Raw genomic sequence first — 14865 nt, 5'->3', positions numbered from 1 at the left:
TCAGAGCTGGAAGGGAGCTGGTCCAACTCCCTTTTACAGATGAAGAAAATACATCTCAGAGATGTTACACAGACTGCCTGAGGGATTCCTGGCAAGTTATCATTCAGCCTCTCTGAAGACCTTCAATGAGGGGCAAACCCAGGGCTAGAGATGGGAGGTCCTGTGTTCAAATCTGGCTTTGGGCACTTCCTAGTAATGTGACCCTGAGCAAGTCACTTAACCCCAATTGCCTAAGTCCTTACTATTCTTCAGCTTTGGAACCAGGACTTAGCATTGATTATAAGACAGAAGGTCAAAGTTTTTTAAAAAGGAAAAAAAGATACAAGAGGGGAGGGAAAGAACATGAGTCTTATAACCACAGAAAAATATTCTAACTCATCTAATTAAATAAAATTATCAAAAAAAATAAAAAGAAAAAATTCAGTAAGACTTTTGAGACACCCTATACGGTCTGTGCTCCAGCCCAAAGGGGACACTTCTCAGCTTTAGTAGGTCTGGGCTTTCCTGCCTCTGCATGTTTGCTCACACTGTAACCTGGCCTTTTGGGGAGGTCTTTTCCCTTTTCTTAATGTCTAACTCTTCAATGAACTCCTTTCCCACGTGCATCCTTTCAGATTATTGACTTTCTCTGCAAGATCCAGCCACACCCTGGATATTCTTTATACTCTGGTTTTCATCCCTCTCCAACCCTGTGTTATTCTGTGTTCTAGTTACTGACGTCTAAATAACATCCTGCTATTAGAGTGGGGGCACCATGAGGGCAGGAATTATGTCTTATCTAATTAGTGGGACAGTGAATGATAGAAATAATGATAGTAATAAAGTACTCAATAGTTAGCCACCCTAAGAGGTAAGTTCTATTTTATCCCCATTTTACAGATGAGGAAATGGAGGCAGACAGAAGTCAAATGACATGCCCAAGGTCTAACACTCGGTTAGAACCCAAGTCTTCCTGACTCCATGTCTAGGATCCCATCCACCATGCCCCACACTAGCTGCCTCCAGCACAGAGAGCTGGCCTTGGAGTTAGGAGGGTCTGAGTTCAAATTCCACTTCTAATACTTATTAACTGTGTGACCTTAATCAAATCCTTTCTCCTATTTCTGTTCCAGTTTCTTTTGCATAATGAGGACAATAACACTTGTAACAATTCTCAGTCTCTCTGAGGCTCAAATGAGATCATTTAGGGGAAATGCTTTGCACACTTGAAAACATCAAATAAATATTCCTTGTTACTGTCTAAGTTTTGGACCCTTATTCCTGACCCCTCATCTTTAAGCACACTGCCCTGCACTTTAATGGATTTAATAAATGTAGATTTATTTAAAAGATTCAAGGGGGCAGCTGAGTATCTCAGTGGATTGAGAATCAGGCCTAGATATGGGATGTCCTGGGTTCAAATCTAGATTCAGACACTTCCCAACTATGTGACCCTGGGCAAGTCACTTCATCCCCATTGGCTAGCCCTTACCACTCTTCTGCCTTGGAGCCAAAGCATAGTATTGATTCCAAGACAGAAGGTAGGGGTTTAAAAAAAAAAGGTTCTATAAATAAATTGCTCAGTTGACTTTGCTGAATGTCTTTGAATTGAATGATTTTATTTAATTAATTTAGAAGATTTTTCCATTGTTACATGATTCATGTTCTTCCCCTCCTCTCCTCCCCCACCCCGTAGCCGACACCCAATTCTACTGGGTGAATATGTCTTTGAGCAAGCCACTGGATTGCCCTAAGCCTCAGTCTCTCGATCTGGAAAATGGGCTCAATCCATCTTCTTTCCTGCATAGAGTGATTGTAAGGATAAATGGAACGATGGACTTGAAAGTCCTCTGCAAAGTACAAAGATGGGGAAATGCTATCGTTCCACAACCAGGGACAGATTTCAAGAATGATCTGCCAGTCTGGGCAGCCCCGAGAGATCCTCGGTATGTCCCCCGGGGCCGAGAAGTCCCCAGTCTGCCCACCAGAGGACACATTTTCCTCTAAGTGGAAAAATGTAATCATAGCCTTCCTCCAAGGAAAGAGAAGTTGCTGACGAGGTGCTCCAGGGTGCTTCTCTTTGGAACGCGGATGACCTTGCACATTCACCATTAGGAGCCTTGCCAGCCCCAGGATGCTGCTTGACCTCCTCAGGAAAGCCCTTTGGGTTTGGGGACAAATTCAATTCATTACAGGACAAATGTGAACTCGATGCTCCTTTGTCTCTCTGGCTCAGTTTGCAAAAAGGCTCTCGTGGCTGCTGGCTGCAACCACTGGGACATTTTCAACCTGCGCCCACGAAGATGTTCCTGGCAAGGCTGACTCCCGTTCATAAATGAAGAACAATGAAACATTCCTTAAAAACCCTGACCTTCCATCTTAGAATCAATCCTGGATATTGGGTCCAAGGCGGACGAGTGGCGAGGGCTAGGCAATGAGAGTTCGGTGACTTACCCAGGGTCACACAGCCAAGAAGTGTCTCAGGACCCATTTGAACCCAGGATGCCCCATCTCTAGTCCTGGCTCTCATTCTACTGGGTCCCCTTGATGCCCTACACATGTTTAGATAGTACTTTCATGGACATGATCTTATCTGGGCTCACAGCACTTCTGGGAAGGTTGGCAAAAATGGCCTTGCCTAACCCCCATTGCCTAGACTTTACCACTTTTCTTTTTTTAACCCTCACCTTCCATCTTGAAATCAATACTGTGTATTGGTTCCAAGGCAGAAGAGTGGTAAGGGCTAGACAATGGGGATCAAGTTACTTGCCCAGGGTCACACAGCTGGGAAGTGTCTGAGTCCAAATTTGAACCCAGGACCTCCCATCTCTAGGCCTGACTCTCAATCCACTGAGCTACCTAGCTGCCCCCTCCCTTACCACTTTTCTGCCTTGTAATCGATACTTAGTATTGATGTGAAGACAGAAGGTAAATGTTTAAAATATATATACATTTAAATAGAAAATACAGTATCTCATGATGATGTTACCTTGCCACATAAGTCCATTAAGAACAGCTGTAGTCCCCATCCTCTCTCCTTGCCTCCTTCTTGAGAGCAGACCCAATTTTAGTGAAACAGGTGCTGTGCCCTGTCCTCCCTGCCTCGGCTCTCTTGGGCTCTTGCCATGGCTTCTCTTACCCCCAATCTGTACTCCTGCTGCCAGGTTGGAGTTTTACTGAGGGGCTGACTTCCATGACTCCTCCCAGGGCTCTAGGAGTAACTCTGGGAGACAGAAAGGTTTCATTCTTACTATTATATATATATATATATATATATATATATACATATACACACTAATAATATATACTAATATATACTATTACTCCCGAGCCCCCACTGGTGTGCTGCACATCAGGAAATCAGTCAGATGACTCTTGGCAAAGACATTCATTCAAAAGGCAAAAAAGAGAAAAATAGTCACAAATCTGGGGCAGACTCTCCTACCAAGGTATATGGTATTTGTGGGAGAGAGTGGACATAAATGTAAAGTAGCATAAGAAGCACATGTGTGTGACTAGGACAGTTCAAAGCTCTGAAACTGTATGCTTTAATGTACTTTCTCTTACTTAGGGCCAGACCTCACAACATTCAGTGGGAGGCAAGGCATCTCAGTTGGAGGGGGAGATCCATTGCTAAGCTGAGCTGCTGGCCTCTTTGCTGCCAGGGGAATGCTGTGCTTTTTCAAAAAGGGCAGAGACCCTTACTCTGGGAATTGTATAAGCTTATCCAACTTTGCTTCCCTGGCTAGACATTGAGGAGTTTCTACCTTAAAGGTAGCACGTGGGAGTACAAGAGGTATAGTCTCCCTTTTGCCAGGCTCTGAAGTATTTTCTTCTATATAAATCCCTAGGTTCAGGGCTGGGTCCCCTCAGTGGGCAATCTCATCTAGTAATAGTAATCAACCAACACATTTACTAAATCCTCATTTCTGCAGACTAAGCCATACTTAGGCAATATACATATGTCTAACAATCACAAAATATTTTTGAAATTAGGGTTCCTTGGTTATGAACTCAAATGTTCTCCTATTGGTCATATGCAAATTAGCAGTATGGACAGCTATGTGAAAGTGGATAGAGGGAGTACCAGTCCTAGAGTCAGGAAGATTTGAGTTCAAATCTAGCCTCAGGCACTACCTGTAAGACCCTGGACAAGTTAACTAACCTGCTTGCCTCCGTTTCCATATCTGCAAAATAAGCTAGAGAAGGAAATGGCAAACCACTCCAATATCTTTGCCAAGAAACCCAAAATGAGGCCACAATGAGTCAGACAAGACTGAAAACTACTAAATAAAAGATTAGCAGTTGGAAAATAAGACAATATGTCAGTCTTTGCTTAGACTAAGCTATCTTAATTGCTACTTGTTTTCTTATTCTTTTTCATATGCAGTTCTTCCATTTGTCTTTGTCCCTTTTAATCAGCAAAATTGCCAAATCCTGAAGAGGGCACTTTCTTTCATTAAGATAGTAGTATCCTTGATATGGAACTAGAAAGGTCTTTAGAGTCAATCTAGCTCAAGCATCTCATTTTACAGATGAAAAAACTGAGGTCCATGAAGGTTAGTTAACTTGCCCAATATACCAATTCAAAGGTCCACCAAAAGTACATCAATGTTCCTGTTTTCCTATACCTCCTCCAACACTTTTCTTTTTTGTCAACTTTACCAATCATAGTGGTATGGGGTAGAGTCTCAGAATTGCTTTAATTTGCATTTCTTTCATTATTAGTGATTTGGAAATTTTTTTCATGTGGCTTTTGATAGTTTGAATTTCTTTGACCATTTATCAATTGGGAGATGGCTCTTATTCTTATGAATTTGAATCCGTATCCTCATGTATGTTGGAAATGAGACTTTCATCAGAAAAAAAAAACCTTGCTGCAAAGATTTTTCTCCAATTAACTATTTCCCTTCTGATCTTAGCTTTATTGAATTTTGAAAGAACTTTTTAATTTTATATACTCAAAATTGTTCATCTAATATTGTATGATTCTCTGTCCCTTGCTTGGTCATTAATTCTTTCTTCTTCCGTAGATCCAAAAGTTAATTTCTTCCTTGTTTCTCTAATTTGTTTATGATATGACCTTTTATGTCTAGATTATCGATCCATTTGGAGCTTACTTGGTGAATGGCACCAATCGTTGATCTCAACCTAATTTCTACCATGATGCTGTCCAACTTTCTCAGCAACTTTTTGTCAAATAGTGAGAACTTATCTGAGTAGCTGGGGTCTTGGGGTTTGTCAAAAAAGTCTACTGGATACATTTGCTTTGGTGCTGACTCTCTTGCTGCTCCAAGGGAGGAGGAATAGTTTCAGCATAAAGGAGGTGATAGTAGTTCTGTTGTCCTTGGTCCTGGCCAGAATTCATCTAGAGTGTTCTGTTCTGGTGCCAAGCTTTGGGAGGGACATTGACAAGCTGGAGAGTGACCAATTTGAAGAGGGGAATGGAAATCATGCCCTGTGAGAATCAATTCAATGACTTGGGGGTATTAAGTCATGAGAAGAAAAGGCTTCAAGGGAACATATCAGACTTCTTCAAGCACCCAATGGTTTGGCACATGGAAGAGGGATTAGACTTGTCCTGTTTGGCCCCAGAAAGGACAAGCTGCTTGGGTGGAGACTGAAAAGAGGAAGATTCTGGCTCAATATAAGGAAAAAAATTCCTAACAATCAGAACTGTCAGGAAGTGAAATGAGTTGTATTGAGAGGGATTGAACCCCACATCACCAGAGCTATTCAAATGGCAGCCAGGTTACTATTATTTGGGGATATTGAAAAAGGGATGAAATGACCTGTGGCGTTTCCTTCCAGCTCTGAGAGTCTATAAAAACAAAGAAAAGGTGAATTGCCAAGACTTCCCCTTTCCATTTTTATTTATTTTTTTCATAGAATTGCTAGCAAATAAGGTAGCATCCTTCCATCTCACTCTAGACTCAAATGGGATGGATCCTTTGGCTCTTCCTTTGATCTCAACAGATGTAGGCAGAGTCACATGGGGACAGCACCATGTTGGGAGACCTTCAAGAACCCCTGGGTTCTGCAGAGCAAGTGTGGGTGAGTCAGCCCATGGCACTCATCCCTGGCTCCTGATGGAGCCAGTGCCCCTTAGGGTGCCAGGGGGCACTGTGCCATGAAAAGTGCTAGTGTTTAGGTGAGCTACAAGGCCAGCATCCTGACCACTTGTAGTCATTGAAGAGCCTGTGACTGTGTGGGAGAGACTGATTTCCAGGGAAATGGGGGAAATGAAAGCGGGGAGGCCAGGATGCCTGTACATTAAAGAGGGACCCTTAGCTCCCTGATATACCATTCTCCCTCTGGTTTTTCCTGCTTCCTCTATGGGGTGGAGCCATAATTCATCATAGGATCAGAGAGTTGGAACTCAAATAGAACCTAAAGGTTCAGCTCATCTCTAGGCACTGGAGCTTCCTTGGTGTTTAGTAGAGGAAGCCCAGGCTGTTCCACCCTATCTCCAGTACCAAATGTCCTGAAGACGGAGCCACAACCAGGTTCCAGTCTCCCTATCTTACTCCATTTCTCTCTTCATAGAGGCTACTCTTTAGTCAAATGGAGCTATCCCCATCCTTATTCTTATCCTGCCACCTCCTTGTCAAGGCTCTGACCACCAGGATCCCTGGACTTCTGACCTCAGCACACACTAACAGAATAGGAAAGGGGGCAGCTAGGTGGCTCTGTGGATAGAAAACCAGGCCTGGAGATGGGAGGCCCTGAGTTCAAATCTGATCTCAGACACTTCCTAACTGTGCGACCCTTGGCAAGTTTATTTAAAGCCCATTGCCTAGCCTTTACTGCTCTTCTGCCTTAAAACCAATATACAGTATTGATTCTAAGATAGAAGTTAAGGGGTTTACTTAAAAAAAAGAATAAGGAAGAGCTTGGAGAATGTTGTCCCGGAGGAGATTCCTTGGAGCATAAAGTAATCACTAACCCTGGGATAGAACTGTCCTGCCCAGGACTCTGACACACTCTTTCCTCGTGACCACTGTGTGCAACCTAATTCACAGATTTCTCCCTGGAGGCACATACAACACAGAAGAACACACACACACACACACACACACACACACACACACACACACACACACACGAAAAACCAGCCAAATAATCAGCCTGCCCACAACTGTACTCATCTGCCACAAAGTGCCCTTTCCTGATTCTCTTCCTCTTCCTTGCCCAGCCAGCATGAGTGTCTACAGCAGCCTCACATAACAGGGACAGCTTTAGCACATCCCAGAGGCCAAGGATACAGCTGCTTTTTGAGCTTTGGAGCAGGAAAGAGCCTCGAGCCCTCATCGTGCTTTGGCCACAGCTGCCCTCTCCCTGCCCCACAAGTAAACTGGCCTGCTTCTCTGATTGGTCTGCCATTCCTAGGTATTCACATTGTCACCAGAACTTAGCCCACCCTCTGACATCTTGCTCCCAATCCTAGATCAAGTGGGCCCTTGTCCCCAACATTCCAAGGAAGATGAATTCCCCAGGTGAAGCTGATCCCAGCCTCCTAAATTTCTCATTGCTCCCCATCTTGACCTCATCTTGGCACTTGTCACATCTCCATTTGTGGCCTTCATTTGTGCTCATGTCTTGTACTTCCATTTGGCTGTTAGTTTCTTGAGGGCAAGGACTATGGTGTAGCTTTGGTATCCCTAGTGCCCATAATAGCATTCAGTAGGCACTTAATATTCACTAAAAGTCACAAACTTCCTGGGTCTCAGTTTCCTCATTTGCAAAATGAGGAAATTGGACCTAATGGCCTCTAAGATTACTTCCAGCTCTAAATCAATGATGCTCTGCTCTCAGATTTAGCACTAAAGTATCCCAAGACAATAGTTTGCCTCACTTGATAGCATAGATAGTAGAAAGAACTCTAGCCTTGGAGTCAGGAGAAATTTGAATACAGACCTACTCTGATACAACCACACGGTTATAACTGTGTGACTATTGGAATTTCACCTAACCTCTCTTCCTTGATTTTCTCATCTGTGAAATGGGAATAATTATCCATGTAGCATCTACCTCACAGGATTATTGCAAAGATCACAGGAGATAACGTATATCTAACATTTTAGCATGGTGACTTGCACACAAATCAATGCTTAAAAAATTCTTGACTTTTACAAAACTTTAAAATGCTATACAGATGGGGCATCTAGGTGGCTCAGTGGATATAGCCAGGCCTGGAGACAGGAGGATCTGGGTTCAAATTTGGCCCTATAATACTTCCTAGTTTTGTGACCCTGGGCAAGTCACTTACCACAAGCCTTTACTACTCTTCTGCCTTAGAACTGATATTTGTATCAATTCTAAGGCAGAAGCCAATGCTTTTAAAAATGCTATCCAGGTACAAAATGAAGAGAATGTAAGATCCTTGAGGGAAGGCACTGCTTCATTTCAGTCTTTGGGTCCTCACCTCCTAACATAGTACCAGGCACATAGTAGGTACCTAATAAATATTTATTGATTGATTAATGTTGATAATCCATCATTATCAATGATCTACTGATATCGGTATTATATCAATCAACAATGATGATCAATGACATCATCATTACCAACTCAATGGTGATCAATAATAATAACTGATCCTTAATGAGCTGAGCATGACTTTATGTCCAGCACTAGGGATCCATTGAGCCCTGCTTCCTTGGCAAGGGAAACCATTTGGATAAAGGGCACAACTTTTCCCCAGAAGTAGTCCTCACCAGGCCCTGCTAATGGGGTGAGTACAGAAAACAGCTGAGCAGGGAAGGGCAATTCCTGTTTAGAAGTAGAGAGAAAGTGCTCTGGAAAAAGAGGTCAGCTGGAAAGCTGATCCCTGGGCAGGTCCCACAGATTCTGGAGCCCCACAATTCAAAGGGTGAGTGAAGGGAGCAAACCGGGTGGCTATCAAGGCTAGATCAAGAGGCCAAGTGCAGGGACTGCCCAGGAGCTGACTGTCTCTCTGCCTCCGTCTGTCTCCCCAAAGCCATAGAGTTTTGGAAATCATTGCTGGTGTTTCTCACTTTTGTGTCTTGCCGACATCTGAGCACGGGGCTAGAGAATAGTACTCCTCTTGCTGAATCAGCTTTATCTGACAGGCTGTTGACTGGTACCCCATCCCTCCCTGGGCCACATCCACTCCCCCAACACTGAAACCATCTCTTGGTGGAATGGCTTGGGAAGGCCTCTTTCAATTCAGGGTCGTGCACATTGACTGCTGGCTCCCGTATCTCATTTAATAAATGCCTGTTGACTGACAATGTCTGCTGGTTGATCGTAGCTGATTCTCTCACCTCTGTGAATTGAGAATATCTTGAACAATCAATTCTTCCTCTCCATCCATCATTAGCATTAGCAGGTGAGGACCACGGGGGTTTAGGTTCAGTGACAGCGAGCCGTTTATAATAAAAATGGGAGGGATCCTGGATGGATTCTTCTAAACCATTTCATCAACATAGTGAGCTCCTGGTAAAGAATCCCACACACACAGAGTGGTATATTCGCTGCAACTTAGCATCTTAGAAACTTGCCTGGATAGACAGAGGATAAGCCAAGGTCACAGTATCTCTCACATCCGTCACTGCTCACCCAGCCATCGTTTTCATTGAAGCCTTCCTTCATCACCTCTTTCCTGGACTGCTGCCTTCTAATTGTTCTCTCTGCCTCAAGACCTTACTCAGCTCCAGTCCATTCACTCTCCACCCAGCCTCCAAAGGCATTATCCTTAAGCAAAGGTCCTGCCATCATTTTTCTACTCAATAAGCTGCAGGGGTTCCCCATTATCTCAAGAATCAAATATAAGCCCCTCTGTCACATCTAAAGCCCATCACTCCCTGGCTTCAAACTATCTTTCCAGTCTTGTCATATGTCATTTCCCCATCCCACACTGCAGTCTAGCCACTCCAGCCTCTTCATACAGATCCCTCCATCTCTCTGAGTTTGGGATGCAATCCCTCTTCACCTTCACTTTGTAAATTCCCTTCATTCCTTAAGACTTGATCCAAGCACCACCTTCTACAGAAAACCTCTCCTGATTTCCACAGCTACTAGTGCCCCGTACCACCCTGCAAACTGTAGATTTTGTATTTATTCTGTGTAGACTTGTACACTTAGACATTGTCACTTCTGTTAGTATACAAGTTTTCTGAGAGCAGAGATGATCTCACTGTTGTGCGTATACCTCTAAGGCCTCCACAGTGGCCCACTCAGTGGACACATATTGTTTGGATGATTCAAGAAGGCTTGTAGCACTTTTTGCTTCCAAAAAAGGTTTGAAGATACAGAGATCGAAAGGGACAGCTAGGCTTGGTTCCCTGTGCTCCAGGGCACCCTGGGGATACAAGGACCATCTGTCCCATTTGTGTACCACTTTGGCTATTCATCAGGTCCATTCACTGCAAGTTAGCCAGGGCAGCCTGCAACCCCTTGCTCTTTCTTTTCCTTAGCAACAAAAAGTGCAGAATAATGGGGTGAGTGAAGAAATAAATAATGTTAACAACTTATGTTTTTATAGCACATTCCTTGTAACAACCCAGGAGGTAGGTCGTGTTGTCATCCTCATTTTATTAACAAGAAACTAGGGTTAAAGAAATGCTGGAACTTAACCAAGGTAGTATAGGGCAGCTCTGGATTCAAACTTGGGTCTTCTGAGCTCTCAGTTTATACCACACTGCTTCCTGCTGGATTCCACTGAGTCCACAAGAGGGGAACCCCTTTCATCATAGGATCATACAATTAGAGCTTCTAGGGACCTTAAAGGGCATTTATTCCAACCACATTGTTTTGTTGGATTTTTATTTTGACTTTGAACAAACATGAATATTTCAATATACAAAGCTCAGAAAAGATTGGTTAAGGTTGAGACCATTCATCACTGACATATTTCTAAAATGCCTAGTCAATTTAAAATGGTAGTCCCAATATTACCCTGCTTATCTGTGCTCCTCTGAACCTTCCTTCTGTATATTAACATTTTTCTTTCCTTCCCTTCCTCCTTTCCTTCCTTCTTCCTTTTCTTTTCCTTCCTTCCTTCCTTCCTTCCTTCTTTCCTTCCTTCCTGCCTGCCTGCCTCCCTCCCTCCCTCCCTTTCTCCCTTCCTCCCTTCCTCTCTTCCTCTCTTTTTCTTTCTTTCTTCTTTCTTCCTTTCTTTCTTTCTTCCTTCCTTCCTTCCTTTCCTTCCTTCCTTCCTTCCTTCCTTTCCTTCCTTCCTTCCTTTCCTTCCTTTCTTCCTTTCTTCCTTTCTTCCTTCCTTTCCTTCCTTTTCTTCCTTTCCTTCCTTCCTTCCTTCCTTCCTTTCCTTCCTTTCCTTCCTTTCCTTCCTTTCCTTCTTTCTTCCTTCCTTCCTTTCCTTCTTCCTTCCTTCCTTCCTTCCTTCCTTCCTTCCTTCTTTCCTTCCTTCCTTCCTTCCTTTCTCCTTCCTTCCTTCCTTTCTTTCTTTCTTTCTTTCTTTCTTTCTTTCTTTCTTTCTTTCTTTCTTTCTTTCTTTCTTTCTTTCTTTCTTTCTTTCTTTCTTCCTTTCTTCCTTTCTTCCTTTCTTCCTTTCTTCCTTTCTTCCTTTCTTCCTTTCTTCCTTTCTTCCTTTCTTCCTTTCTTCCTTCCTTCCTTCCTTCCTTCCTTCCTTCCTTCCTTCCTTCCTTCCTTCCTCCCTTCCTTCCTCCTCCCTCCCTCCCTCCCTTCCTCCCTTCCTCCCTTCCTTTCTTTCTTTCTTTCTTTCTTTCTTTCTTTCCTCATAAGTATATGAGAAAATAAATTAATTTTAATGAAATAATTAATAATTTTGTTGAGTAGCAAAATCCTGAAAGCCAAAAGACCTAGGTCATCTTCTAACTTATTGTGTGAACCTGAGCAAGTTCTATTTCCTCTATTGACCTCAGTTTTCCCATCTGTACAAAAAAGTAGCTATTAATCTAGAGCTGAGAGCCCTAGAAGTTCAAGTGTTCCAAGGCTATATGGAAAGGTTGCTATAAGATGTTTGAACTGTCATTTGACGGATGAAGGGGGTCTTTAGGGAAGATCAGAGCAAGCAACATAACCCTGGTCAAAACACTTAATAGGTTTATAAGCAGCAGGCAGAATTTTAGTGGAACTTGAAATAACCAAGAAACTTTTGTCCCCAGAGTATGAAAACCAATTACTCTAAAGCCACGAGCTAAATTCCCCTTCTCCCAGGATCACTAGACAGCAGGCTTGCACATTGGTGGTGCATTTATAGAGTGCCAGACCAGCTGTCTCTCCCCTTTGGCTCCGTGTTTCACAGTTCATTTTGTTTGGGGGCTATTATTTTTAAATAACAGTCTGATAAGCCATTTACAGGTCTCATCACAGCATCAGCTGCTTGGAAAACAAGAACGTGGCATTTTCTTTGTCTGAATTCTTCATATTCATCGTTTCTAACAGAGCATTAATGTTCCATTAAATTAATGGCCACAACTTGCTTATCCATTCCCTGGTTAATCGACTTTGGATTCATTTCTGTGCTACCACCAAATGTGCTGCTAGGAAGAATTTGGGATGGATGGGATCTCACTTTGTTTTTGACCTTCTGGGGTACAGGCTTGAGAGTGGGATCTCTGAGCCGAAGATGCAATGTGGACACGAGTCATTTCTTAGCGTTTTCCAAATTGCTTTTCAGAATGGTTGGACCCATTTCAGTGACATTCTAAAAGCCATCGTCTTGTGATCCCATGAGCATACCTTGTCCTCTCCCCTATGTGTGTGTGTGTGTGTGTGTCCAGAGACAAGAGCTGTATTACACCTCCTTATAAACTCCACAGTTCAATCATTTTGAAGAGAAGTGGCCCCCTACTCAGTGACCCCCTCTCCCTTCAGTTCCAGATGTTGAAAGCTTTGCCTCCAATTTCTGACCTTCTGTGTTCCTTAGATTGGGGGAGGTGCTGTGGTTTGGGGTCTCCCTTACCTGGAGCCTTGTTTTGTCCACCTTAGACCCAGACTCTGAGCATACTCTATTTATCCAGATTTGCTTAATAAATACTCATTCTCAGATGGAGTGGTGAAGGTCCTTTCATTAATGTACATCACAACCCATCCCGTACAACTGTATGATCTGTGATCTCCCATAAGTTCACCACAAAGGTAGATCCAAAGTGCTGGAAAACTTCCTTTCTTTTGTCCACCACATAGTAAGTACATACTAAATCCTCTGGCTGGTTGGTTGACTGTCTGTCTGTGTCTATCTATCATCTATCTGTCTGTCCGTCTCCCCTTCTATCACAAAGGTACCAATGGAGCACTTGGGCCAGGTGTGGATCATTTCTTGCCCTCACCATGTGATCAACCCATCTTTTCTTCCTATCTTCCCCTTCATAATTGTTAAGTTTTCACAAAATTGGCCACATAGACTGGGCTTGTGGAATGAGCTCGTGTAAAAACAACTGAGACTTTAAGCTGAAAACATTGCCATTACTGAAGAGAGTTGTGTGGTTTCGTGTTGTCATCTTGGGAGCTCTCTGGATTTGGCTCTGTCTAGAATGTGTGTCTAGATGTTTGCTTCGACAAAACCGTCATTCTGTGACTTGTTTTCAGACCGATCTACTTTTTGTCGTTTGTAGAAACAATGCACGAAGGCTTCAGAGAGGAGGGCAGCTAAAGACCAGAAAAGCCTGCTGCTTCGGATGTAGCATTCACCATGACCAGTCCCCAGTAAGTAACACATGAGGACATCTTAGCATGGCCAACAGCAAGTGTGGAGCCCAGAGGGCCACTTTACTCAACTTGGCCAGACTCAGAGGCAGGGAAATAAGGGAACGGCTAGTTGCCCATTTGGCAAGAAGAGAAGGGTATGAACTGGGATAGTGTGTGGTGACTGGGAAGATGAGTTGAAGGCAAGTCATCAAGGGAATGAATGAATGGAAAAATGCATTCCTCCATTGCTTACTATGTGCTAGACCATCAGAGACCACCAGGGACCCCCTGTTTGGGGGTCCCCAGGGATAAGAATGTAGGTGGATCCAGGAGGGCTGATGGTGATCAGTGACACGGACCAAAGATACTGATGGCAAACAATGGCAACTTTATTGAGGGGAGTGAGGACTTTTATAGCCAGCTGGGTTACCACCCAAACATATCCATAGATGTGGTAACCAACAATGTTCGCATAGCAACAGGTATAAACACGATACAACCTGTCATGATCAATGCTCTATTGGGTACATCTCATACAGAGATTGGAGAAACAAGGGTGTCCTGTCCATAGCTTATAGGAAACATACACAAAAGTTCTGTTGGGGATACAGTTGCCTTTTGGGGTATCCAGGGATACAGAATATCAACAGGCCCAAGATAGGGAAGGAGAGTGTAGCTGGGGGGTTTCCAGAAGTCTTTACCTTTGGGGTCTCAATTCCCAACACTAGGCACTGTACCAAGCACTGGGGACACAAATGTAAAAAGAAAGACATTCTCTGCCCCCAAGATGCAGTTGTTCTAATAGGACAAGATGACCCACATAAAGGGGTGAAGGTCAGGGAGAGCATTTTGCCCTTAGAAATCACAGAGATGGTTAAGTTGAGGTATGTGAGATTCCTTGGTATTGTTCATTTTATTTGGTTACTGTGCTCATGGCAAGAAGTGAAAAGGAATGGAGGTAGGAAGAAAGGATGCACAGAGGTATCAGTGAACAGTGAGATGACTGGAAAGGATACAAAAATCCAGCATGTTGGGTGTCTAGAGGCTAGCCAATAGATCTAGTGGGCTAAGTGGGCTAGTATGTACTTAGTCACCAATCTACTTCAGTGCCTGGGTAAGGTGGCACTTCTACTTTATTCAGGGAGAGATTCTGAAGGATTTTCAGCATGAGAGGGACCTCCGATTTTTTGGCAGCTGCATGGGAATAAAAAAGAGAAGAGAGAAAAACTAAATGCTGAATAGATGAATGAA

The 14865-nt window shown here is 43.4% G+C and overlaps 1 protein-coding gene across 2 annotated transcripts in view; it reads left to right on the top strand.

Annotated features, from left to right (window-relative positions):
* TMEM266 (transmembrane protein 266) overlaps positions 1 to 14865 on the top strand; it is a 146343-nt gene that overhangs the window by 30253 nt on the left and 101225 nt on the right. For both annotated transcript variants that reach the window (XM_056796939.1, XM_056796932.1), the window contains exon 2: positions 13542 to 13632. In XM_056796939.1, the coding sequence (XP_056652917.1) occupies positions 13619 to 13632 (14 nt within the window). In that variant the 5' untranslated portion in view covers positions 13542 to 13618. The remainder of the gene's footprint in view (positions 1 to 13541; positions 13633 to 14865) is intronic.

This window comes from Monodelphis domestica, chromosome 1, assembly GCF_027887165.1.
Source record: "Monodelphis domestica isolate mMonDom1 chromosome 1, mMonDom1.pri, whole genome shotgun sequence".
NCBI lineage: Eukaryota > Metazoa > Chordata > Mammalia > Didelphimorphia > Didelphidae > Monodelphis > Monodelphis domestica.
Note: the sequence above shows the minus strand (reverse complement) of the source record. Positions and strands in the feature narration are given on the sequence as shown.